The sequence below is a fragment of the Neopelma chrysocephalum genome, unplaced genomic scaffold, assembly GCF_003984885.1.
Source record: "Neopelma chrysocephalum unplaced genomic scaffold, ASM398488v2 Primary Assembly neopelma1_42, whole genome shotgun sequence".
Lineage (NCBI taxonomy): Eukaryota > Metazoa > Chordata > Aves > Passeriformes > Pipridae > Neopelma > Neopelma chrysocephalum.
In genome coordinates, this window is record NW_020897700.1 from 2,255,013 (window position 1) to 2,277,228 (window position 22,216).

At 36.1% G+C, this 22,216-nt stretch overlaps 1 protein-coding gene across 2 annotated transcripts in view; it reads right to left on the reverse strand.

The window, feature by feature from the left end:
• Window positions 1-2,860: 2,860 nt before the first annotated feature.
• USP46 (ubiquitin specific peptidase 46) overlaps window positions 2,861-22,216 on the reverse strand; it is a 36,434-nt gene continuing 17,078 nt past the window's right edge. For both annotated transcript variants that reach the window (XM_027676374.1, XM_027676376.1), the window contains 6 exons: window positions 21,134-21,363; window positions 17,582-17,658; window positions 11,684-11,767; window positions 11,190-11,387; window positions 10,280-10,358; window positions 2,861-9,320 (listed from right to left, as the gene is read on the reverse strand). In XM_027676374.1, the coding sequence (XP_027532175.1) occupies window positions 9,219-9,320; window positions 10,280-10,358; window positions 11,190-11,387; window positions 11,684-11,767; window positions 17,582-17,658; window positions 21,134-21,363 (770 nt within the window). In that variant the 3' untranslated portion in view covers window positions 2,861-9,218. The remainder of the gene's footprint in view (window positions 9,321-10,279; window positions 10,359-11,189; window positions 11,388-11,683; window positions 11,768-17,581; window positions 17,659-21,133; window positions 21,364-22,216) is intronic.

Sequence of the window (22,216 nt, forward strand, 5' to 3'; positions counted from 1 at the left end):
CATTTTCACCAAATTAAGAGTTGGAAAGGTATTACATTATCTAGTAAACTACCTTGAGGATGAAAAATGCTTCATAAATGACAGTGAGAATTATATGATTAATTACTAAATAAAATTTAATATTTTATTTGTGTTTCCGAACCTTGTTTTCAAAGAGCATGGATAATGACACTCGTTGTTCTTCTCCAGTGCTCACACATAACCGTGTCTTACGTCTCTGCACACTAGAATTTTTATGAGGGTGCTGTAAGAACCCTTATTCCAGATTCTGTTATTACTAATCCCACCGTAAAGCTGAAAACCTGCCTGGAGCTTCTTTACAGCTACACTGAAATGATTGATGGTAAAATTCGCTCCCTAAGCATTTGTGATGTCTAGTTTGCAACATTGGGTGATATCAGTATCTTCTGTATCTTTGCTGTTCTGGAACAGGACTAGAATATTTTTTCTCATATGTGTGTCAAATGAAATCCAAAGGATCTTTCACTCTGTCTTATTCCAAATTCCATTCAGCACTGATGTCTTTATTTTACCCCTGCAGTGATTTGGCAAAAAGTGTTAATCAGTCTCCATTTCTTGAATTCTGCTTGATCCTGATAGGTCTCTCCATGCATCCTGGGACAAACTGCAAACTTCAGGTTGTTGTCTCCTCTGCTGTTTCTGTATTCATAGTGAGATTAAATGCACTGTTAGCACTTAAGTAGCATGAACTGGAGTTCAGGTGAAGTATTTGTGACTGGTTTAACTGAACTGATATTGTTCACTTTGATAATGACCAGTCTTCACAGCAGTGAATGCCACCAGTGGGCTCCTTCCCTTGCAAATCCATCCATCACACCCAAACTCTAACCATAACTCAGACATCTGCTGTGACATAGAGGATTGAGAGTGCCTTCCACCCAATCATGCAAGAATATGGGGAAGGCGGCCATAGGGGAGAAAAAGGGAAAAGGTTTTAGTTATTGGATTAATTAATTAAAGGAATCTTCCTAGGTTTACCACATGAAAAAACTGAAGCAGACTACATATGATTGTTTATCTTTTTTTTCCTAGATCTGCTAATGTATCTTCCTATGTATGACAAAGTTATTCTGTACTGGAAATGATACAAAACTCATACACCATGTGTTCTTGGAAAGATGAGCTTGGGGAAAATACATATTGAAGCTGCTAAGGTGAGAAGTTAAGAGAGCTCTCACTGGCCTGGTATGCACTCACAGATAGGATCCAGGAAGATCCAGATCTTCAGAGGGCTGCTGGTCCCACAGCCTGTGCCACAAGCATCTCCCAGACAGAACAAGGACACATAGCTACAATCTCATTAGACTGAGGAATGCTTGAAGCTCTTATGTCACAGTGGAGCAACCAAATGAGTCATGCAGTGAGGGTGAGTGAACTTAAGGTGATGGACTAATCCTCTAGTGTTTGTTAAAAAATTAATAATAGGAACATTTTATCAGAACAGATAATTAAAATGTTGTTGCCATATATATATGTATTGAAAATGGTTGTCTTATTTTTCCTCTTTCAAAATTTTTACTTGATTTTTACATTACACACAAACATTCAAGGAAATGAACATCTCCAGATACATGGTCTTCCATGTCACATATTTAATCATGTCTAATAAATGTTGTTTGAAGTCTGGTGAGTGTTTTTAAGTGTGGAATTTTACAATTACAATTTCCTCTCATATCTGAGTTTTCAATTGAGATTAAATTATATTTTTAGCATTTCTCTGTTTATCTGGCACACAGAACATAATCTGTAAATGTAAAATGACTAACTCATAAAAAAGATTAAAGAACAGAGACATAGGTAAACATCATACAGCTTCTCAGAAAATGCATTTCTGAAGTGAGAAAAATTCTAGTGGAGCCCATGTACAGTGACTGTGAACCCTGATCTTGGAAACCTTTTCTTAGTTTCTTTATATGTACACTATAAATTCTATTTCTTTAAAATGTTTTAAAAGAACAGTTTTGTGGCTTATTTATTTCAGTCATCTCCCATGTTTTAAATTTCTGTCTCCATCCTGCAGTTAAAATCTAATGTTCTAATAACCCAGGAATAGATTTGAAGATGCTTCGAATGTTTTTGAGAGGAAATATGGACAATAACATGTGAAGTGTTTTTCAACCTAGTCCTTTGATAGTCTGATATGCCATAAATCTTACATTATGTTAGCTACAAATATGCAGTTTGACAGCTATGTTTGATTTTGGTTCCCTGAATGATTCTGAAGGAATAACAAAAATCCATTTAGACAGGAACAAGAACCTCCAGCCTTTTATTTACCTCACTTTAAGAATGCAAATTGTGTTTGCTAATGAATAACTTCAGGAAAATCAGCAGACAACGGGACCTGTTCAATTCTCTGACAGAATTTTAGATCTCACTAGCAAAATCCTTTCCCACTCCAGTAGTCATATGTAAAAACCCAGGCTAAAGGGTTCATTGTTCTCTGATGCAAAAGGTAGTTCAATTCTGACTGATTTTTATTCTGTTCAGTTTCAGCTGTTCTCAAAAACATTGACAAGGCCAGTGGTGTGCTTTAACTAGGTACAGCTCAGTCACGCAATTGTATGTATATTCCACCAAGACAACTCACCATCTGCATGCAAAATGTGTTCTCTTAAGACACTTCAGAAGCAGTCAGCCCAGGTGGTGAAACATTCTCTGAAGTCACATAAAGTGCAGTGACTCCATTAAATGAAATAAAAAGCAAGCATCAGCAGTCTTGTCATCTATAAGAATACAGGTACCTGACATTCAGAAGCATGTTCTGTAACAACCAACATCAATGCTCAGCCTTAGTCTGGCTCCAGCTGAAGTCAAAGCAAGTTGAATGGAAGCAAGATCAGCTAGGGAGTTTTATTTTATGTAAAATATAAACATGTTAACAGGAGAAAATACTGTTTTCTTATGTTACAACCTTAATAACCAACATGAGTTTTTTTCTCACAGTTCTGCAGGTAGCGCAGGGTTTAATTACATGTACATCATGATTAAAAAGAGCAGATATTCAACTGTACACATACGCTGTGTATTGTATGCTTTACTAGAAATTCAGTATTTTTATATGTCCCCAATTGTATGCCTAGTAATTTTACTATCTTATTTCATTTAAAAAACTAGCACAAAATATTTAAGTAGTTTTATTATGACTGCATCATTTTGACAAGATAGAGAGGGACTATACATTTACAAACAGATACACACATTCAAAGCCTCTGAAAAAACAGCCCTTTCCATATTTCTTCCTCTTCATACAGTATGTGGTGACTTTACTCCTAAAGCATCATGATAAGTTATGGAGCTAGTGTTAAGTCTTCTTTAACAAAAGCCACTGAAGCTAGAAAATTGTGTCCAGGAAATTCACTGGAACCTGTAACATGGCTACCCTGATATTGCTCTTGCTGTTAGAATGATAACTGAAAGAGGACTAGGAAACAATTAAGTACATGAATACAATCTGTCTTGGGACATTTGCAAACATGAACATGATAGCAAATACAAAGCTGATGTTTAAGCTGAGACTCTTTAAGGAATGTATATCTATTAATGAGGCTTTGGGGAGTGGGAACAGCAGGGTTGCAAACATTCATTAATTATCCACTGCAGCGGGCAAGATGTTTTGGCGAACTGCAAGGTGTCTTCACAGTGGTTTTGCTCCTGCCGCCTTCGAACACCTGGGAGAAGGGTTAGGATTATCTAGAGAATGGAGCACCAACTTCAGCTGGCTACAAGCTGAGAATTAGGAAGCTGCATGCTAGTCTAATTTCTCCTACAGACCTACTCTGTTATGACAGAAAAGTCACTTACTCTTTCATATTCACACATACAGTAAAGTTGCAACCTGCAACAGCCTTCATCAGAAGCATTAGGCTGTTAAATTGACTGCTGTGAATGGCACACGCAAGTTAATTTATTTTACATTGTACAATAGTCCCAGTCTTGATAACCAAATGAAGCAGAATTTATTAAAGAACTATAGCAACTCTGAGATCATGAATAAAGGGAGTCATTTGCAGTTTCATATTAAATTATTCAGGCAAAGCCAGCAAGCAAATCTCCAAGAGGGAGTAAAGAATCATTAGTATGTAAAATGGTGTGGGTTTAGCCCAGATGGTCCCATCAGGTGGGCACATACTGGCTGATAGGTGTTATTTGACTCTGTATGCAAAAGTCGTGTGTTATTGAAATAAATCTTATAGAAAGGTTCAAGCTCTCCCTTTGAAGTAATGCATGTTAACTGAAAAGAAATTAAAAGGGTGTCTGTTGAGGCTTGCCAAAGGCTGTTTACATAGTAAGTGCCATTGTAAATTGAGAAGAAACACCTCAGTATCAGAACTGATGCAACAGCAAAAAGCCCATGTCTTTTCATTAATCAAAGAGAATACAATGTCTAAAGCACTAGGAATAACCCTTGCATTAACAACACAGAAAATCGGTGACTTTCTCATATGGACACCACATTTGTCCTCTAAAAAACATTATTTTACCATAATGAGCACTTATCTTACTTCACTATCTCTTTGCTTTATATGGACCCAAGTGGAGAGAAGAAAGATGCAGAAAGATTGCTCTCCTTGACAGAACTCACACAAGGGCCAGGAATAAATGTGGCCTTTAATATTATTCCTACTTGAGACTGTACAGACCACTGACAAAATGGCAAAGAGAGCAATACCTGTATCATCAGTGGACCGACAGCTAACTCTGTGTTTGGTAAATGACAATTGTCCTGTGAGAATTTGAGCTTTTCTAAATTCTAGTCATTGATAACTGCATCACAGATTAAAGAACTACAGTCATTATCAGATGGGTTAGCTGGCAGAAAGCAAAAAAGGCTGTAAGAAGTGCACTGTGAGTGCAACTCGTCGGGTACATACTGCTCTGTGTAGCAGACACATAGTAAATACTGTGTCCTTGTTAAGTATGAATAAATATGTATGAAAATACTTAGGCTTCCCAAATTTACAATGCAACTCACACTACAAGCCTAAAAATGGAAATTGGGTTGTAACTAGAGACACTGGATCACAAACAAACAGCTGCAAAAACAATAAGACAAAGGCAAAATATTAAGCTGATTGGAATTTCACAAGATTGACATTGTTGCTTAAAGTGCTTGGGTTGATTACATTTTTAAAAACTAAAGTACATAAAAATTTAAACAAAACAGATAATATTAACCACAGAAGTTATTATACAAATACAATTACAGACTAAAAAAAGAAAAATAAATTAAAACAAACACTGGTAAAAGGTACTAGCAAAGAATAGGTACACAGGCAAAACTTGCTAAAATTTCCAATATTCATTCAGCTGTAAGATACTGTTCAGACCTGTCAGCCACATGCAGCAAAAAAGAGACAAAACAAGAAGGGATCTGCTGCTGAGAGGCATCAAACTTTCCAAACCTGTCAGCTGCAAGTTGTCAGCTCAGGTGCCAAGTACATGATGCTGTAATAGATGAGTGAATGAAATGTAATGTCTGAAGATAAAAGACGACTTGTGGTAGCAGTTTAGGACCCATCATGTTATGTGAATTTCAGTTTCATTTTGTTAGGTCTTTAACAGCTTTATTAAATCTGATATGAAGGAAACTCCTACTGCTTTATTTTCTCTTCTCCAACTGCTAGAGGGACAAGACTTTCAATACATAATCTAGTACTCTGAGGTAAGTAAATTATTAAAATAAAATTAAGAGGAGTAATTTTGGGACTTAATTTCAAAAAGGTGTTCTGTTTCATTAATATATCTTTTCCATCACTCCCTTCTTCTGCCTCCTTCTGCTATATCCCCGAAGCAGAAATTACATAAAATCCTGGCAGCCTGTTCTGGGAAACATAAAAGTTGAGTTCTGAGCTCATCCATTAAGATAACTGATTAGCACCGCAGTGGTTCACTGGGTTCAGTGGAAAAACTGCACAAGACAAAAATGTTCTTTTTTTTAAGTAAGAACATACTAATAAGTTTATAAATGGACAATGCATCTTAGCAACAGCATGTGAAACAGGTGGAAAACTTCAATTGTTGTTAGGCCTAAAATACTTAGAATCTGACACCATAAAATATAGTAATTTTAGGGAAGCACAGAATACTATTAGACATCTGTGCTAGCATTTTGTTTTCTAGCTGCTAGCTGAAAAGCTTTTATTGTCTTAGGTATTCTTCCATTCCTTCATAAGGGACTGGAAATCTATGCATAATCATAAGAGAAAAAGGATTATACTTTATTTAATCAACTAAAGTACTTTACATCAAATGATTATTCCTGTGGGGATCCCAATCCTGCAAAACTTGTGTGAATGTACTTAATTTGACAGAGAAGTGTTCCTCTGTCTAGACTGGCACTATTCATACAGCTGTGATGGACAGCTTTTGCTGGACTGAAGTCAAAACATTCAGCACACTGTAGATTGGAACCAATTTAGAGAATTGTGATTGCAATTTTTTAAAAATCCAAATAAAATGCTCCTTTGTTTAGCTAGTGTTAGCATAAAGCATGTATTCCATAATTTTTCAGAGCTAATGTCAGACTGGTGTGATAGCATTCCTGTGATCTTCTCAAGAGCTAGCAGGAATTTAAAATGCTTATTCTAGTAATTAAACTCTCAATAATGTACTGCAATGATCTGTATGTTTAACAGTCTAAAGCTGTCTTGTAGCTGAAGAAACTCAAAGATTATTATTCTGTACTTTAGCATTTAAATATTAATTCATACTATTAACATTTAAAAAATCAATTTTCACTTAAGTCAATTGAAATATGGAAAATGTTTCCTAAAATTGAACTGCTTTAAAAATTATTTTTAAGAAAAATTACTTTTCATATAAACAAGAGCCCTGAAGATTCAAATGATACCTTAAGAATATCTGTTTTGTTGCTTGTTTTAAAACTAAAGAATGCCTTAAGAAAGTTCAGCAGTAAACTGCGAAGTACAGATATTTAGAGCAGCACTGGTTAGTGATGATCTAGAAAGTGACTTCATTTACAGTGAGGAAACCTTACTCATTTTAAAAGGCAAGTGATTATTATATTTTTATATGGAAATTCTAAATGCTTATAAATAAATCCATGAAAGAGGGATTTGCAGGTTTAGCTTTTCAGTGGAAAAGCTCCTGGGCCTCAGTTGAAGTCTCTTGTAAGAGGTCTGTCTTCTGTGTTAGAGACAGAACATTTCATTCTAACATCAATAAAAGAACAAGAGCTGCATCCCAATTATGCTTGTCTTGAGCCTGCATACAAGCCTTCATTCATGTGAGTGATCTCTGTAGACCACTACTATTATTCACCAAAGTACTCCAAGGTTACATTCTATGTCTGTTTTCTTGCATCAATATAATGACATGATAAATCACAAATAATGTTAGCTGAAAAGTCCACTTCTGTTTCTCACTCTGTGTAAAGTGCTACATTGCCTTAGTTTACAAAATGTCCATTGGTAAATCCAACTTAACTTCAAATGATGTTACTGTAGAAACTATTACTTCATTTTACCATTATTTAACAAAAGATATTTCACATTCACAGTAGAGTACAATGAAAAAAGTTATTCTCTTTCCTGCAGAAAACTAAAATATGAGGTGTAGCTGCACTTCAAAAGCCATTTCTTGAAATGGAGTGTCAGCCATAAAGTGGCAGGCAGGCTTCTTAAAAAAAAGGACCAAAAGCAAAATTGTCTAATAAATACATAATGAGTGAATGAAATATAACAGGTAGAAATAAGTTTTGTGAGATGAGAATATTTTCCTATAAATATTAGAACCAACTGTCATTCCTCAAGACAAGAAGAGTGTTTTTGCTCTTAACATCATTGGAATAGGACTTTGGCTACTGAAGTTCAAGAATTGTATAATGGAATGAAAGTGCCAGAGTGAGCAAGGTAGTTACCCAGTGTTACCACTGACTACAGCCATTATTGATCCCTTCTCATACCCTACTGGTACTTTCTTCTACATTCATTCTTTGCCAAATTCCAGTATGAGTTCTGAAATGTTATTAGCCAGTGCATGACTAGTGCCAGCCAAATTCACCCAGTAAAATCACAAAACCAGCCTTTTGTACTAAGCCTTCTGATGTTTTTGAAATCAACACGCCAGAGCCCTATCTGTTTCTGTGGTGATAAAATGTTGTCAAACATGACCAAAATGTTAGAGATGATATATACATGATAGTATGTAAACTAGAGGTTGTTATGTATTATGTTTCTAAGAAATGGACTCTGTCTTGAGATATGAAAATGGGACCTACAGATGTTCAGAAAATTGCAGGATAAAGCTGTGTCTTATGTACAAACAAGTGCTTATCTAAATGAACTGTGTGATTTCAATCTTGATGGATATTTTACAGTGTGAGCAGTGTTGCAATCTTTGCAAACTCAATTAAGTAAGCAATCTATGATATAATTTTAACGAAAAGATAAGCTCAATTTCTATAAATGTAATTTATCTCTGTATCATGTATGTCATCTCACTCCCTTTATTCCAATGCTCTGTAAGTTCTGAAATCTCACCTCATCTGTATATCTCACTATCTCACGATAAACAAAGTGACTGAACATAGAGAATTACTTAGTTCCAGTGTAATTTAAATCCCTCTATGTGAATTTTAGGCCTGAGGTTACACACTGAAAGTTTAAACAACCCAAAGTTTAAATGATTTTGGAAGAATAGCTTTTCTGCAGCAGAGTAACATGTAAAAAAATCCCCTATACAACCACAACTCCAATCATCATGAAACAGATATTTTTCCTTACACTTAAAATGGATAAGTATATGTCAGGAAGTATTTCAAGGAATGTTTTGTAAATCAACACACCCCAAAACCATTTAGAAAGTTTTAAATAATTTTGCTCTAAATGTAATGAACACTTCCATATAAAATACTACTCTAGCTGGATTGGGTTTAACAGTTGACATCCAAATCTTATTATCTGTAAATGTTAGTCCATATAAATTCCACTAAAATCTGACTGCAATTAGCTCTTCAATCAGACTTAAAAACTACAAACAGCCCCCCCCTTTAAACAAAGTTCTGCATGTCAAAAATGGACGGTTATAGTCATTATCACATAGACCATTTAGTAGGAGACAGTGTATCGTTGTTCAACCATTCCAGATGCGGTCTGTGTAAAAGTCAGTTCAGGGGAGCCATCATCTTCTTTTGTGTGCAGCATCATTGTGCGCAATTATCACAGTTTGCCAAGTCACTCTCTTGACTGATAGAATAAAATATAGCCAGACTCCGAATTTTTTGATATATCAGATGTCAGACCATAGAATTCTTCAATAGCTTGAGCATCTATTTTCTGCAAAATAAATAACTTTTTTATATGCTATTAGATAAAAGAAATACTAAACACAGATTAAATGACTGTATGAACAGAAAACACAAATTCAGTTACTTGTTTTGGGGTAGCAATTAGCAAATTCTGTTTGCAATTTAAGTAATGAAAGGTTAATGTTCAGAGTCCAAGCCCTGCCGATATCACTCATGGAAGTCTATGGGCTTGTTTGTCTCACTGCACCTAACTGAATTAGGCTTTTTCCAATAGCAGAGAGACTCCTTGGAATGCCATAGCGAGCACCGTTAAAACACGTAAATGTGACCATGTGATCCCATCTTTCTGAAATATCCAGAAAACCTCTTCAAGATATGCCCCATCCAATATCCCAGTGCTTACTTTCCTTACCTCCTGGAAAATCAGACTAAAGACCTTGGTTTTGCCAAGGTGCCACAACGACATGAAGGATTTGAAGAAGATTGAATTCCAGAATGCTTAGACTAAATCTGTAAAGCTATGGGACAGATACTGCTCTAATTTACATTCAGGCAATCCTAGAACAACTACAGAACTCAGACTTTCTTATAAGCTCCCAATTGTTCAAAATTTAAAATTCTACAGCAATGCTAGCTTTACTTAGTCCAATTTTGCTAAGTGATAGTTTTTTTTTATGAATTAAATTGATTTTATTAGATGTAGAACACATTCCAAATTAAACCCTTGAAGTCTGATATTAGAAGCATTTGATGTTGCTCTGAAATAAAATGACCCCCTCTGACACTGACAGAGCACAAACTACAGGATTAATAATTTTGTTTACAATCTTGTTTCCTAACAGAGTTGAGCAAAATATCACATTATACAACCAAATTGTGGGTTTGCAGACTAGTAATCTCTACCCAGATCTGGATCAGAATTTTAACCCCAAATAGAGAAGAAAACATAATTACAAAAGTTGTGCTCATGACCTTCAGCATACTGACCTCTACGATGTCATCATCAAACAAGAGCCAAAATCCATGACTTTTCACAATAGTAATATAATGTCCCCGATTTGGTCCACTAGAAAGCAAAACAAAAACCCAAACCACAAAATATTAGAAAATACTATAGAGTCCATTTGGATAAGTCACATTTCTTTATGCAAGGAGAATTATAACTGTTATGAAAAACATAGTAAACCCACCCCTTGAGGTACAGTAGACACTTAATCTCTTCAATTTTTTATTATCTTGTTGCAATTTCATCAGCTGAAAGCTAAGGGTGCTGTTTTCATCTGTGCCAGGACCATTTGCAAAATAACCTATAGAACACTTAACAAGTTGCTCATAGCAGGCATCAACTATTGCAAATATTTTAAAAACAGTATGAACCAAATATAAGTAGGAAAATTGTTTGGTGTCAGCCATGAATATTGAGTTACATGTAATCTTTGAGAAGAGAAAGAAGGTCATATTCCTAGAGCCCCAAGGATTCTTCTGTTTGTTTCATATTTGACAATACCGCATATGTGAGAGGCTTTATTAAAGCTATCATTTTCATTGCCTTGACAGGAGATCAAGGTGATCTGTTGTGGGGCCTACATGCTAGCAGATTCTGGCCCTCACAGAGTCCTGGCTCACAAGCAGTCTAAGTGCACTCATGAGGAAGGAGGTAGTTTCATTAATTTAAGCCAAACTTGTGACTTGTGGAGACCTGAGACATTATTTCTTAAACAAGTACAGATTTACTATGAGGGAGGGTGGCTAAAAGTTTCATCCCGAGACACATGCCAAGTCAGCACAGCTGCCGGGTTTAAGGTCTCCCTTCCCCTCCCCCCACATTTTGTCAGGCATGTCTCTGCCCTTGGCAAATGTCTGGCAATAGTTTGTGATAAACATGAAAGTCTATTACCTTCCACAGTGAACAACAACAGCTACCAAGTCATACATCCGATCTAAGTTGACAGCATCGCCAGATGTGTTGAAGAGACGTAACTCCAGAGGAAATACTACACGATAAGACAGCTTAGTATACCTGTGCAATTGCTCCATATACTTGAATCTCTTGAGGTGTAAGGCAAGAATCATTGGCAGTTTTTTTACTCTCATCCTGTGAAAACATTGAAGTGTATATGATAAACACCTGACCAGTTCAAAGCCATTCTCTCTTTCCTTAATAAATTCTTAATAAGCAAATGCGTTATAAAACCACTTTGAACAATAGTCAACTAGCAGTATCTTCTAAACTAAGACACATGCCTTTAAGTTTGTCTGCAGGTTCTCTGGCCCACACAGAGAATACAGTTGGGATGTAAGGCTTCTAGGTATCTAAGTAAAATAAATATCAAGGAGAAGGTTTGTCGGAACCCAGGAGGGGCATGGTGAAACAGCCAGCTTTTTGCTTACCTCTTCTGTGCCTCTTGTTTACTGCAGCAAGTTTCACAGTAGTATTTCTGTTCACTACATAATGTCTCTGTGTTACTGAAGTCTCTGTAAATAAATACAATTATCAGTTCTTAAAGGACCTGAGTACATTTGCCCCACTTGGGCTAGTGAACTGGAACCCTAAAAAGACACACAGGATGAAATTCTCTCTCCACTGAGTTCAGTTTTCTAAAACACCTAATGCAACTGTACTGGGGTTTGCAAAGGGACTTAAGGTATCTGGCTGCTACGATGGGGCTATTTTAGGAGCAGAGACCTTCCATATGATACAAGTGGAGGGTCAGGTATCTCAAAATGGGACTTATATCTGGTCTCTTACACATAAAGGGGCTACCTAGACTTGGGTGTAGTAATTCAACTCATCCAGTTCCTTTTTAAATTGTTTGCAGAATGGAGAAGCTTCGAGTGCACTTCCATCATCCCCAAATAGCTCACATTTCATGGTGTTCTTCCATAAGATAGGTTTGAATCCTCATACACAGAAGATATAAATTTAACTCAGTTTCCTGCATCCTCTAGCCTCTTGAACAGTCAACCAGAAACTTTTAGATTATACCTTATCATTTTCTAAAAAGGAAAGTAGCAGCTAGTATAGAAAATTTTATAAATCCTGATCAAGTAAATTCACTTGGAGATGTTTTTGGATTGAGCTTTTGAAGTGACACAGACAGAAGAAGGCTGGTTTGACAGTATCTCTCAGTTCACACAAAAGATTTATTGGAAGTCACAGTGCTGTTATTCTTCGGAGCAGAATTTTAGGTAGCTAAAAACACTTAACTGAAAAAAAAAAAATTTTTTGTCACCTCTGGTATTATGTTGCAGCTAAGGTGTTACATTGCAGGTGTTTTGAGAACTGTAAATGCAGACATAAACACCTATCTTCCATTCTAAGCACGTGCGTTTTCTTGTGACTTTGGGCCTTAAATAGATATATCAGAAGTACAAAACTGTCCTATTGATTGCAACTACATTGTACCTAACAGACTTCTGAACTCCAGGCAATTTCAGACCCATTCAGACCCCAATAAACTCCATTCTACCACTGCAGTTCACATGCATGGAGGCTGAAGCCACACTGTCCACAAGTTCAGTCTGCTTTTACAGTGGGCAGAACCAGAATCATCCTACAGAGGTAAAGGGAGGATTCTGGATGATTATTTCTTCTTGGCATCATCACTACAGGGGTAGGTGGAAGAGCTGAAGACTATATAGTTTGCCAGGGATAGATATTAGAAGTTATTTACATAACTTCATAAAAGGGGGGGACTTTCCATTTTCGAGTTTTAAGTTATTTAAGGTTGACAGAGCATGACAAAGAGGCACTTAATATGACTGCATAATATTTTTAATAACTGAGAATACTTTTAGAAGTTTTTTTTCTTTATATGGTCTTAGCACTTTGGTCAGAAAGTGCTGAAGTTTAGGACAAAATACATCTCTTGAAAGACAAGTTAAGCTAAAAAAGCTAAGCTTTGATCATAAGTTTACTTTTTTATCTGAAAGAAAAATAAAACATTTTCACTGGAAAATATTTGCTTCAGTGGTAAACCCTGATCTCAAATATGTGATTTCACATTTGAATTTAAAGACAAAATTAACTGAATTCAGTCAATTCCTCCGAAAAACATGGTAACTTTTCAGGGAATCATAAGTAAAGAACTGAAACTTTAGAAAGTTAAAGATGGGTTATGTGTGTAGGGAACATAAAGCTGCAAGATTCAGTAGAATGTGCTTGTGAAAGTTTTATGTCTGCTGTTAGGGTAAGAGTCTGATGTTTATTTCCAAAGCCTAAAGTTGCAATTTAAAAAAAAACCCAAGCCACCAAATTTGTGGAATTTATTAGTTTTCTTCCCACCTCAAAGTGAAACAATGGAAATAATATTTTTCTAACATAAAGAAACATGAGGAGACGGTAGAAATTTGATAGTATTTTGATAGATATAAGCCTCCCATGAAAGTTAATTAACTCAAAGAGTTTCTGAATTCCTTTTAAAATGTACTATTTGTTCTGATGCTATTATCTATTATTTTTAGTAGTAGTAGTATTTATTAGCAGTATTACAATATCTATTATTAGTATCACTAGAAAAAACCTGTTTCATTGAATGAGTTAGGCATGGAAGTAAGTTGCTTGGGGAGGTGGTCGAGTCGCCGTCTCTGGTAAAGTTCAAGATGTGTCTGGATGTGGCACTTGGGAATATGGTTTGGGGTAATTATACTAGTGCTAGATCAACAGTTGGACTAGATGACTTTGAAGGTCTCTTCTAACCTTGATGATTCTATGAGCTAACATTTTAAATGGTAAATTGACTGCTATGGCAATTATGTCTGTGAAAGCTGGAAAAACATACAAATATTTGATAAGCCAAGGGACATTCCCCTATATGTACCACATTCATTTTGCTCTTTTGTTTCCTTGTCTTCTAATTTCACCTATTACCCTATTCTACCAAAGCAGGTGAGGCACAGTCATGGAATTTAAAGGCACTAACAACTCACTTATTCAGCACATATTTATTTATTTTTTTATATTAGGAACAAAACTGGTGGCATATTTATAAGCAGTAACTCTTTCCTTGGAGGAAGGGAGATATGCAGGTGAGAATTTGATGCTTTTGTTGCCCTCTGCAACTGCAACTTCAGTAGGTCTTTTGTCAGTTGTGTATTTTCAGTATGGCACTTCTAACAGATGTTGAACAGTTAAAAACAACAGGTCATTGACTGGAGTTCATGCAAAGTATATGTGCAAGAGCCATAGGTTTGCCAGACTCTTCTCTAGACCTGCACAGTTTCAAGGTATGTCTGACTCTCTCCTATTCTGTTAATAGTCCAATCTGTATTCTGTTTATATATTATTTTAACAAGAGAAGGAAATTTTTAAATACACCTGCTCAAGATATACTAACTTATTCATTGACTGTGGGGTTAGGGTTAGGATTGACCTCATGCTTCCACAGTACATGGAAGCCTCGTTGTAGCCTTCCTCTACAGCCTCTATGCTACAGCGTGAAACACGCTTTCTAATGTTTATACGCATAAATATTATGAATTTTCTGTTTAAAGAGATGAGAGAATTCTTGGTGCAATATAAATGCACAGTTAAAAGTCAGGATCAAATTGACTGGTAAACTTTGCAGCTCCTAGTGGAAATAAAAATAATGGATGTGTGCTATATTTGTAATTGGACTTCTATTGCTTCAGGTCCAACTGTCTACAATGTGGATTTAGACTACACCAGAGGCTTGTATTCTTCAGACATCTTGAGCACACAAGGACCTTTCACATTTTGAAAAACTACAGAGATAAAAGAAGATTCTGTAGTGGCAAAGAAATTCATTCTACTTAACTGTTACCTTGCACAGTTTTTCTGTATTTTATCTTTTCAATGCAGTAGCATTTAAAGCTGTTAAGACACAGCAAAGCAGTTGTTAAGAAAAAACCAGGAAGCAGCAAAGTTTCCAAAAAGTGTAATAACTTGGATGTTCCTATTGAAAGGAACCACAAAAGCACTTATATTTTGTTTAATAATGCATAGTATCAGACAGCAATGAGAGGAAATCCATATTCTAACTGAATATATGTTTTCTAAGCAGAGGTAGAACTGCTGCTAGTGTAAAACACAATTAGAATAGATCGTAGGTGATGACTCTCATCCCATTCAATCTTTAAATAGCAGCTTGTATCTCCCACCAGAAGAAAAGAAAAACCAAGATTTTATTTCCAAAAGGAACAATGGGTAAACTTCAAAATGCATATCATGCTGTTGGAGTAAAGGGCATCCATTCTTCTCAGGATTGTGCAGATTTCTGCTGGAATATTATGCCTAGTTTTAGGCACCTGCATTTCAAGAAAGATGGAGTTCAAGAGAGAGGTTCAGCTGAAGAGAATGCCAAAGAGTAATGAACATGAGCAGAGAAGATAGCCTGAGAAGGAAAAATTAAACGACCTTAGATAGTTTAAATCAAAAAGAAAGCAATTGCACTTTTCCTGCATGTAAAAGGCTACTGCTAAGAGGAAGGGAGGCAAGTCCTGGTTTATTTCCAGAGTACAGAGAACAAGTGAAAATAGGCTTGAATTAAAACGGAAGATTCATTTTACACAGCAGAAAAAACTTCTTAGTAGTAAGGTCAGGAAGGACTCGGGTAGGCAATCACGTTACTACTGCTAAAAAGATCTTTTAGAACAGGTTGGCTAAGCATGTGTGATGTGGAGATAGGGGCTAACCTCTTGGGGTCACTTTCAACTCCACCCTTCACCTGTGGGTTGCAGTAGTGCAGACGCAGTTCTTCCGCATCTTAAGCTACAGCTACTGTCTGTTCAGCAGTAGAAATGCTATTGGTACTTTACTGAAGTACTCTGCCTTTGCACAAAATGGTCTTTCCAAACAAAACATTTCCAAGAAGCTTAACAACCAAGAAATAAAATAAAAAACTGGAGAAAGCTGAAGGATAGATGATAACTTATGTACAGCAGCAGTTTCTAACAAATTCACCAGACTTGACTGTAAGAAAAAGTCAGAGCTCAGTCTTCAGTAACTGTATTACATAGAACCAAATAACAACTCAGGATAGAAAGGACTTCAGAAGATGCACACTTCAGCCTCCTTGCGTCAGTGTAATTTCAAATTGACTTGGAACACCATAGGGAAAGGTAAGTCACTGCTGACAAGTTCAAAGCAGTGACTACAATGAGGAACCAAAGTGTTCAATCAAAAGCCTGTAGTACAATACTAATTCTACTGTTGGTGACTGTGAACAGACAAAGAGACTACAGGAGGAAAAGAGAAAATAATGCACTGCTTTCCAAAGCCACTCTTCAGTTTTCTCATTCTTTACAATGTGGCTAGTTAGTGCAGTTTGGATTACTTGAGGGCTATTGACTTGAGGGCTACAGTATCAGAGGGCTACAGAGACCAAACAAGAGACTGAACAGAAACTGAGAACATAAAAACTTACCGGACTTAGCATTTTAAAATGTAACAGAAGTTACTTACTACAGTTGCGATATCCACAGAGAAATCACTGCTCTCTGACTCAGGAAATGGTTAGTACCTCACATGATTTCTCTTTCTGTAACTCTCAGCTTGGGATGAGATGCCCAGCAATCCTTCCTAGGCATTCCAGAATAACTGATAAATGCAATTTCAATCTTGGTTGCTATTTTGGAGTTTGAAAGAGGTTGATCAACTGATAATCATTACCTTAGAGCAGCAACATATTGTCTTAAATATAGGTGACGGTTTATTCTATCAATGCCAAAATTCTGAATATTTTAAATCCCTCAGAATAATCATCCATGCATGTCTGAAAGTTATTTTCATCTCTAAAGTACTTTTTAGTAGACTGTACTAGGAGCAGAACTGAAATTTTAGAATAAAATATTTCTCCACATAATTTTAGGATGAGACACAGAATAATAAATTTATAATAGAAAACTAGAGTTTTGAAATATTTTGCCCTCTAGGTACTCTAACACTTATTCTGCAAAGCATGCACTTAACTTCTAATATACACATAAATTCTAATCAACAAAGCACTTGAGTAGAACCTTAAAGATAAGCACACTTAAAACTCTTTCTAGACAATATTATTCTGCAGCAATTCTTCTAGATGACAAGGAAATAATCTATTTTTCCCAAGAGATGATTTTTTTTCTCTTTCAAACACACATACTGAAAGTGAGTAAAACAAAGTACATTAATGTATATTTTGTCATTAGAGGAAACATCCAGTTTAAAGTCTTTTTCTTCTGCTTAAGAAAAGTTCAAACCCAAATGTTATTCTAATTTTCTTTACTAATTACACTTGGAAATTTTAGCAGCTAGACAGAACTATTTGCCAAAAAGATCAATTCATTTACCTTAGACAGTGTGTAATCGATGTGTTCTGCTCCACATCAACAGAAAGGTCAAGAAAATCTTCATCTTTGCTACTAACCTGTTGCAAAAAATATACATGTAAAACAGAGATGCCATACATCTAAATGCTGTTTATATCTTTAGAAAATGCTAAAGGATAGGATAGAGGAATTTCTACAAAAATAAATTACACAAAAATTATTAATTTCAATGCTTTTATTTTTTTTTCTAGTTCATTGTGACTATATTTATTAGTAATTCTACCAATCCTGCTTTCATATAATTTAACTTCTATCTGTTCCACTTATCCAATACTACCAACCATGGACCAGTGATGGCAGCCTATTGTTCACTAAATGATGGTTGACCATCATCCCCTGTATTAGCTGTGATTGGTGCATTACATATGTTCCCTTGTTATGCAACACAGTCTACTTTCTTATTTTACTGGAATTTTGTTGACCCTTTGTATATTATATTACACTATATAATCACAGTTTATTCCTACATAATTTTTTCCACTGTAAAGGATGTAGTGAAGATATTTTCCAAATATGCATCTGTCAAAAAAGGTCATATTTAACTGTGTTATTTTTCTCTCCGATGAGCATTCAAAAGGCTGGATTTATATTTCTGGTTGACACAGCTGCATTTCCCCATTGAACATTGTTTCCAGACAACACTTTTGACTAAAAATATTAAAGATCAAAGGTAAAAATGATGAAGTGATAATAATTTGCAAAATCATTTTGATATTGCTAATATTTTTTTTAAAGCAGAACAAGAGAAAAAAAGTATAATGAGTTTCTATTTAAAAAAATAGGCCCAGGTATTTTCAGAATGACAGATCTTGATTTTTGCTTTGAAAATTATTTTTTACTAAGAGTGTTTAATCTTGAAGGTGAAGTAACATTAACAAAAAACATCATGCAAATAGATAATCCTTGTAATGCTTAACTGAGTCAAAAGGCTGCAGAGTTACTTACTGCACAGGAATTCAGTCATATTCACAACAATCAATTTTGTTTATAAAATGTTGCATGAACACTCCATATTTTGCCTCCTATGGCTGCATTTCCTTAGAATAACTAAATCAGATGGTGCGACAGTGAAGTTCAAATTAAGAACTTCCGTGAGGGTTTGAATTCATCATTCTGGCAGAAGTCCCTCATGCTCAGATTTTTGCAATTCTATGGATGTACTACTTTCAGCTCATATTTGCGTTGTATCAGAGATCCTGTAAGCTTGGTGAATGCAGCCCATATCAGACCTGAATCCAGAGGAACACCTTTAGCAGGATGAATTTTGTTATTATCAAACATGTATAGAGGCATAACGCACACCCAGTTGAAACGAACAGCAAATCCTCCCTGAGACATGACTTGACCCACAGGGGACAGGAAGCCACAAAATTTGCAGCAGTCAGCTGCAGTATAAATATACAGCTAAAATTTGAAAGATAAAGCAACAAAGCTTCAGAGAATATTGTGTCTCTGCAGCTGGAATTAGAGTTCTGTCAGACACACAGCTGGAACTAGAGTTCTGTCAGACACACTGCATATCACGAGAGAAGTTAAATACTTGAAAAAGTCTTTGGGAAGTATAGTGTTTCATCTGAATAGGTCAAAGAAGTTAGGAATTTTGTTATTGATTTCAGCATATCAAATATTTACTGAAAGGAAAGATGAGCAACTTAGAGCTAGAATAATACAGACTAAAATTAAAGGTAGCTGGAAAACAAGAGTCAAACTGCTCTCTTTGTAAATGCCAATAAGAACTGCTGGAATCTGAAGGATCCTTCATGCTCTACTTATGAATATTTTAGCAAAGGAACATCTTCAATCTGTTTTACTATTTCCAAAAGATTTTAATAATCCAAGAAAAACAAACTGGAAAAGTATCCTAAGCAGTATACAGTATTTCTGCATTCAGAGAAAGCTACAGACAAGGTTTCCTGCAGCAGCAATACCTAGCATTATATTTTCCATAAACCTTGGTCACTTTGAGTCACAAGTAGGGAATTGTGCAGTTTTGCTGTTACCTAAGGACACATCCCCACTTCACTACGGTTTGTCTGAGTAAACACTAGATATTGATTTACAATTAGGCCACAACCATTTAAAGAAGCTTGTTAGTTAAAAAAGAATGCTACCCTTTCATTTGCTTTAACTGGCTTTTATTACCTGGATTTTTAAAATTGAAATAGATTAAATAATTAATTTTCAATATATCTCTCATGTTTTTACTTATACAAGCTTGTTCCAAACTTCTTTCAACACCTTTTTTCACATTGACTATCACTGTATCTCTTCTCCCTACTCCCTTCCTCTGACCAAGTCCCTGGAAAAGTCAAATTTTTTTTGAATACAGAGCTACTCTTTATGATTAGAAATATCAGGATATGTTCTTTTACACATCTGGTAGGACCTGGGTAGAGTTTATCTCACCTAACTTCAGCTGTCTAAAGATACTTAACCTCAGCTTGCTGCCTGAAGATACCTTCCCTGAGCACCTTCTCCCATCTTAACATGGCTAATCTAAAGTTGTGTTTTCTTTAGAGGAAGCCCATAGAAGCAGTACTGATCTGAGTAAAACCACAGTATTCTTAGGCCAGAACAGTTTGCTGGCCCAGCTCTCAGCATTGCTGTATCAACATTTGGTACCAACAACAGCTTGGTAACGCCATGGAGCTGGGACGACCTGTGTGCAGCAAAAGCCTGATGCTGCTAAAAACTTCCTGTTTCATGAAACGGTCTAGAGACAGATGGAGAGAATTTCCTGCAGAAGCTCCTTTATAATCTCCACCATCTACAGAAGGAGTTGAGAAAACTAGTTCATCCTTGATGCCTATCAACTTGGCTTTACCAGGCACAGGCTAGGTGAGGTTAATTCCAACCTTTTCGGAAGGTCAGTGTTGCTGTTCTCCCCAAACCAGATTTTTTTCCTCTCTGTGTTACTCTTTCATATAGCAACACCACAGGGATAATTTTTAAAAAATATTTCTCTTCTCTTTCAGTAGGAGCATGTGATTGAAAACCACAGAAATCAATAACAGACTTGCAGTCAGGTCCCCTAACTAAAACTAATTTTTAGTTATACTTCAAACATAAGAGATTCCAAACTGACATCAACTTCTAGAAAATATTAGGGAGATAAAAGAAAATATATAGTTTGTTAATAATGAACTGTCTGCATACTAGTCGCATTTTAAGATTGAATTCACACAAATTCTTCTTGACGTTTCACTTATTGATTGAATATGATGTATCTTCCCTCAAAGTTACAGTAATAAGGAAGGGTATTGATTCACTAGCAAGAATTTTAACTGTAGAGATATGTATTACGACAGCAAAACCTGACATACGTTAGCCAAGTAATGCTTAGAAAAATAAATTTTTAGAAAAGAATATACTCACTTCAAGAAGTAAATTCTACAGCAATATCCACAACTCTCAGATGTCTGAAAAGATTCATATATTTATATGTATATAAAACGTATCTATCTATTAATGGGCAACAACAACAACAACAAAAAAATCTATCCCAATGCTTACGGTTTCACAGTTCAAACATCTAGTTTCGTTAGTCAGTGTTCCCTGAAAAATCTCATGCACCCAGGTGAGTTCTTGTTTATTGTTTTCTTCAGCTTCATTCATGTTGCCATTTTTCAGTTTCCCATTTTGCTTTTCCTGCTTCTTCTCCTCCTGCAAGATGTCTGCAATGGTGTTGAGCAGGTAGTTTAAAAACTCATGTGCATCCTGCTGCATATAGTTGTCAAAGAGATCTGTGAAGAAGAGAGTCAAGATTTGTACAGCATAATATATCCTTTTCTTCAGGAAAGAAATTTTTTTTCCAAATTTGTGTACTGGCCCTTGTTCAGCAAAGTATTTAGAATCATGCCAAAGAGGAGCAGTTTTGCAGCTAATCATCCTGGCTTCGTGAAGGTACTGGGGGGAAAGCTTCAGCTCACGTAACTGTAGTTGTCTAGAAGGTTACACTCGTTGGAGCTGGTTGTGTAGGCTCCCATTACAGTCAATGAAGAAAGCAAGAGGGTGACTCATTCTAAATTAATTCCTTACACTAGATGCCTAACTTTAGGCAGCACTGACTCCCATCCACATATTCCAAGTCCCTCAGATACTTAGGAACATCAGAGTTTTGACAGTAAGATACCTAGCAGGGAAAACCAAAGACACTGGATGCTGACACATACTACTGTAGTGTGTCTGGCCAGGATGGAGTTGCTGTTCCCATACCTTAGCCCATGGGGTGCTGTGCTTCGTATGTGTGGCTAAAAAGGTGTTGATAATGGACCAGTGTTTTATTTGATGCTCAGCAGGGCTGACATCAAGGTTGTCTCTCCAGCTCTCATCCTCCCCAAAGGCTGGTAGGCTGGGTGTAGGAAAGAGGTTGGGAAGGGGACATAGCTGAGGCAGCTGATCCAAACTGGCCAAAGTGATATTCTATGCCATGAGAGCAATAAAATATAAGAGAAATATGGGAAAGATGGTGGGGGCAGGGGTGGTCATTCATTCATAAGAAATATGTCTTCCAAAGAAACTCCTATGCATGCCAAGGCCCTGCTTCCCATGGAGGGGCTGGGAATCGTCTGCTGACGGGAGGTACAGAATAAATCT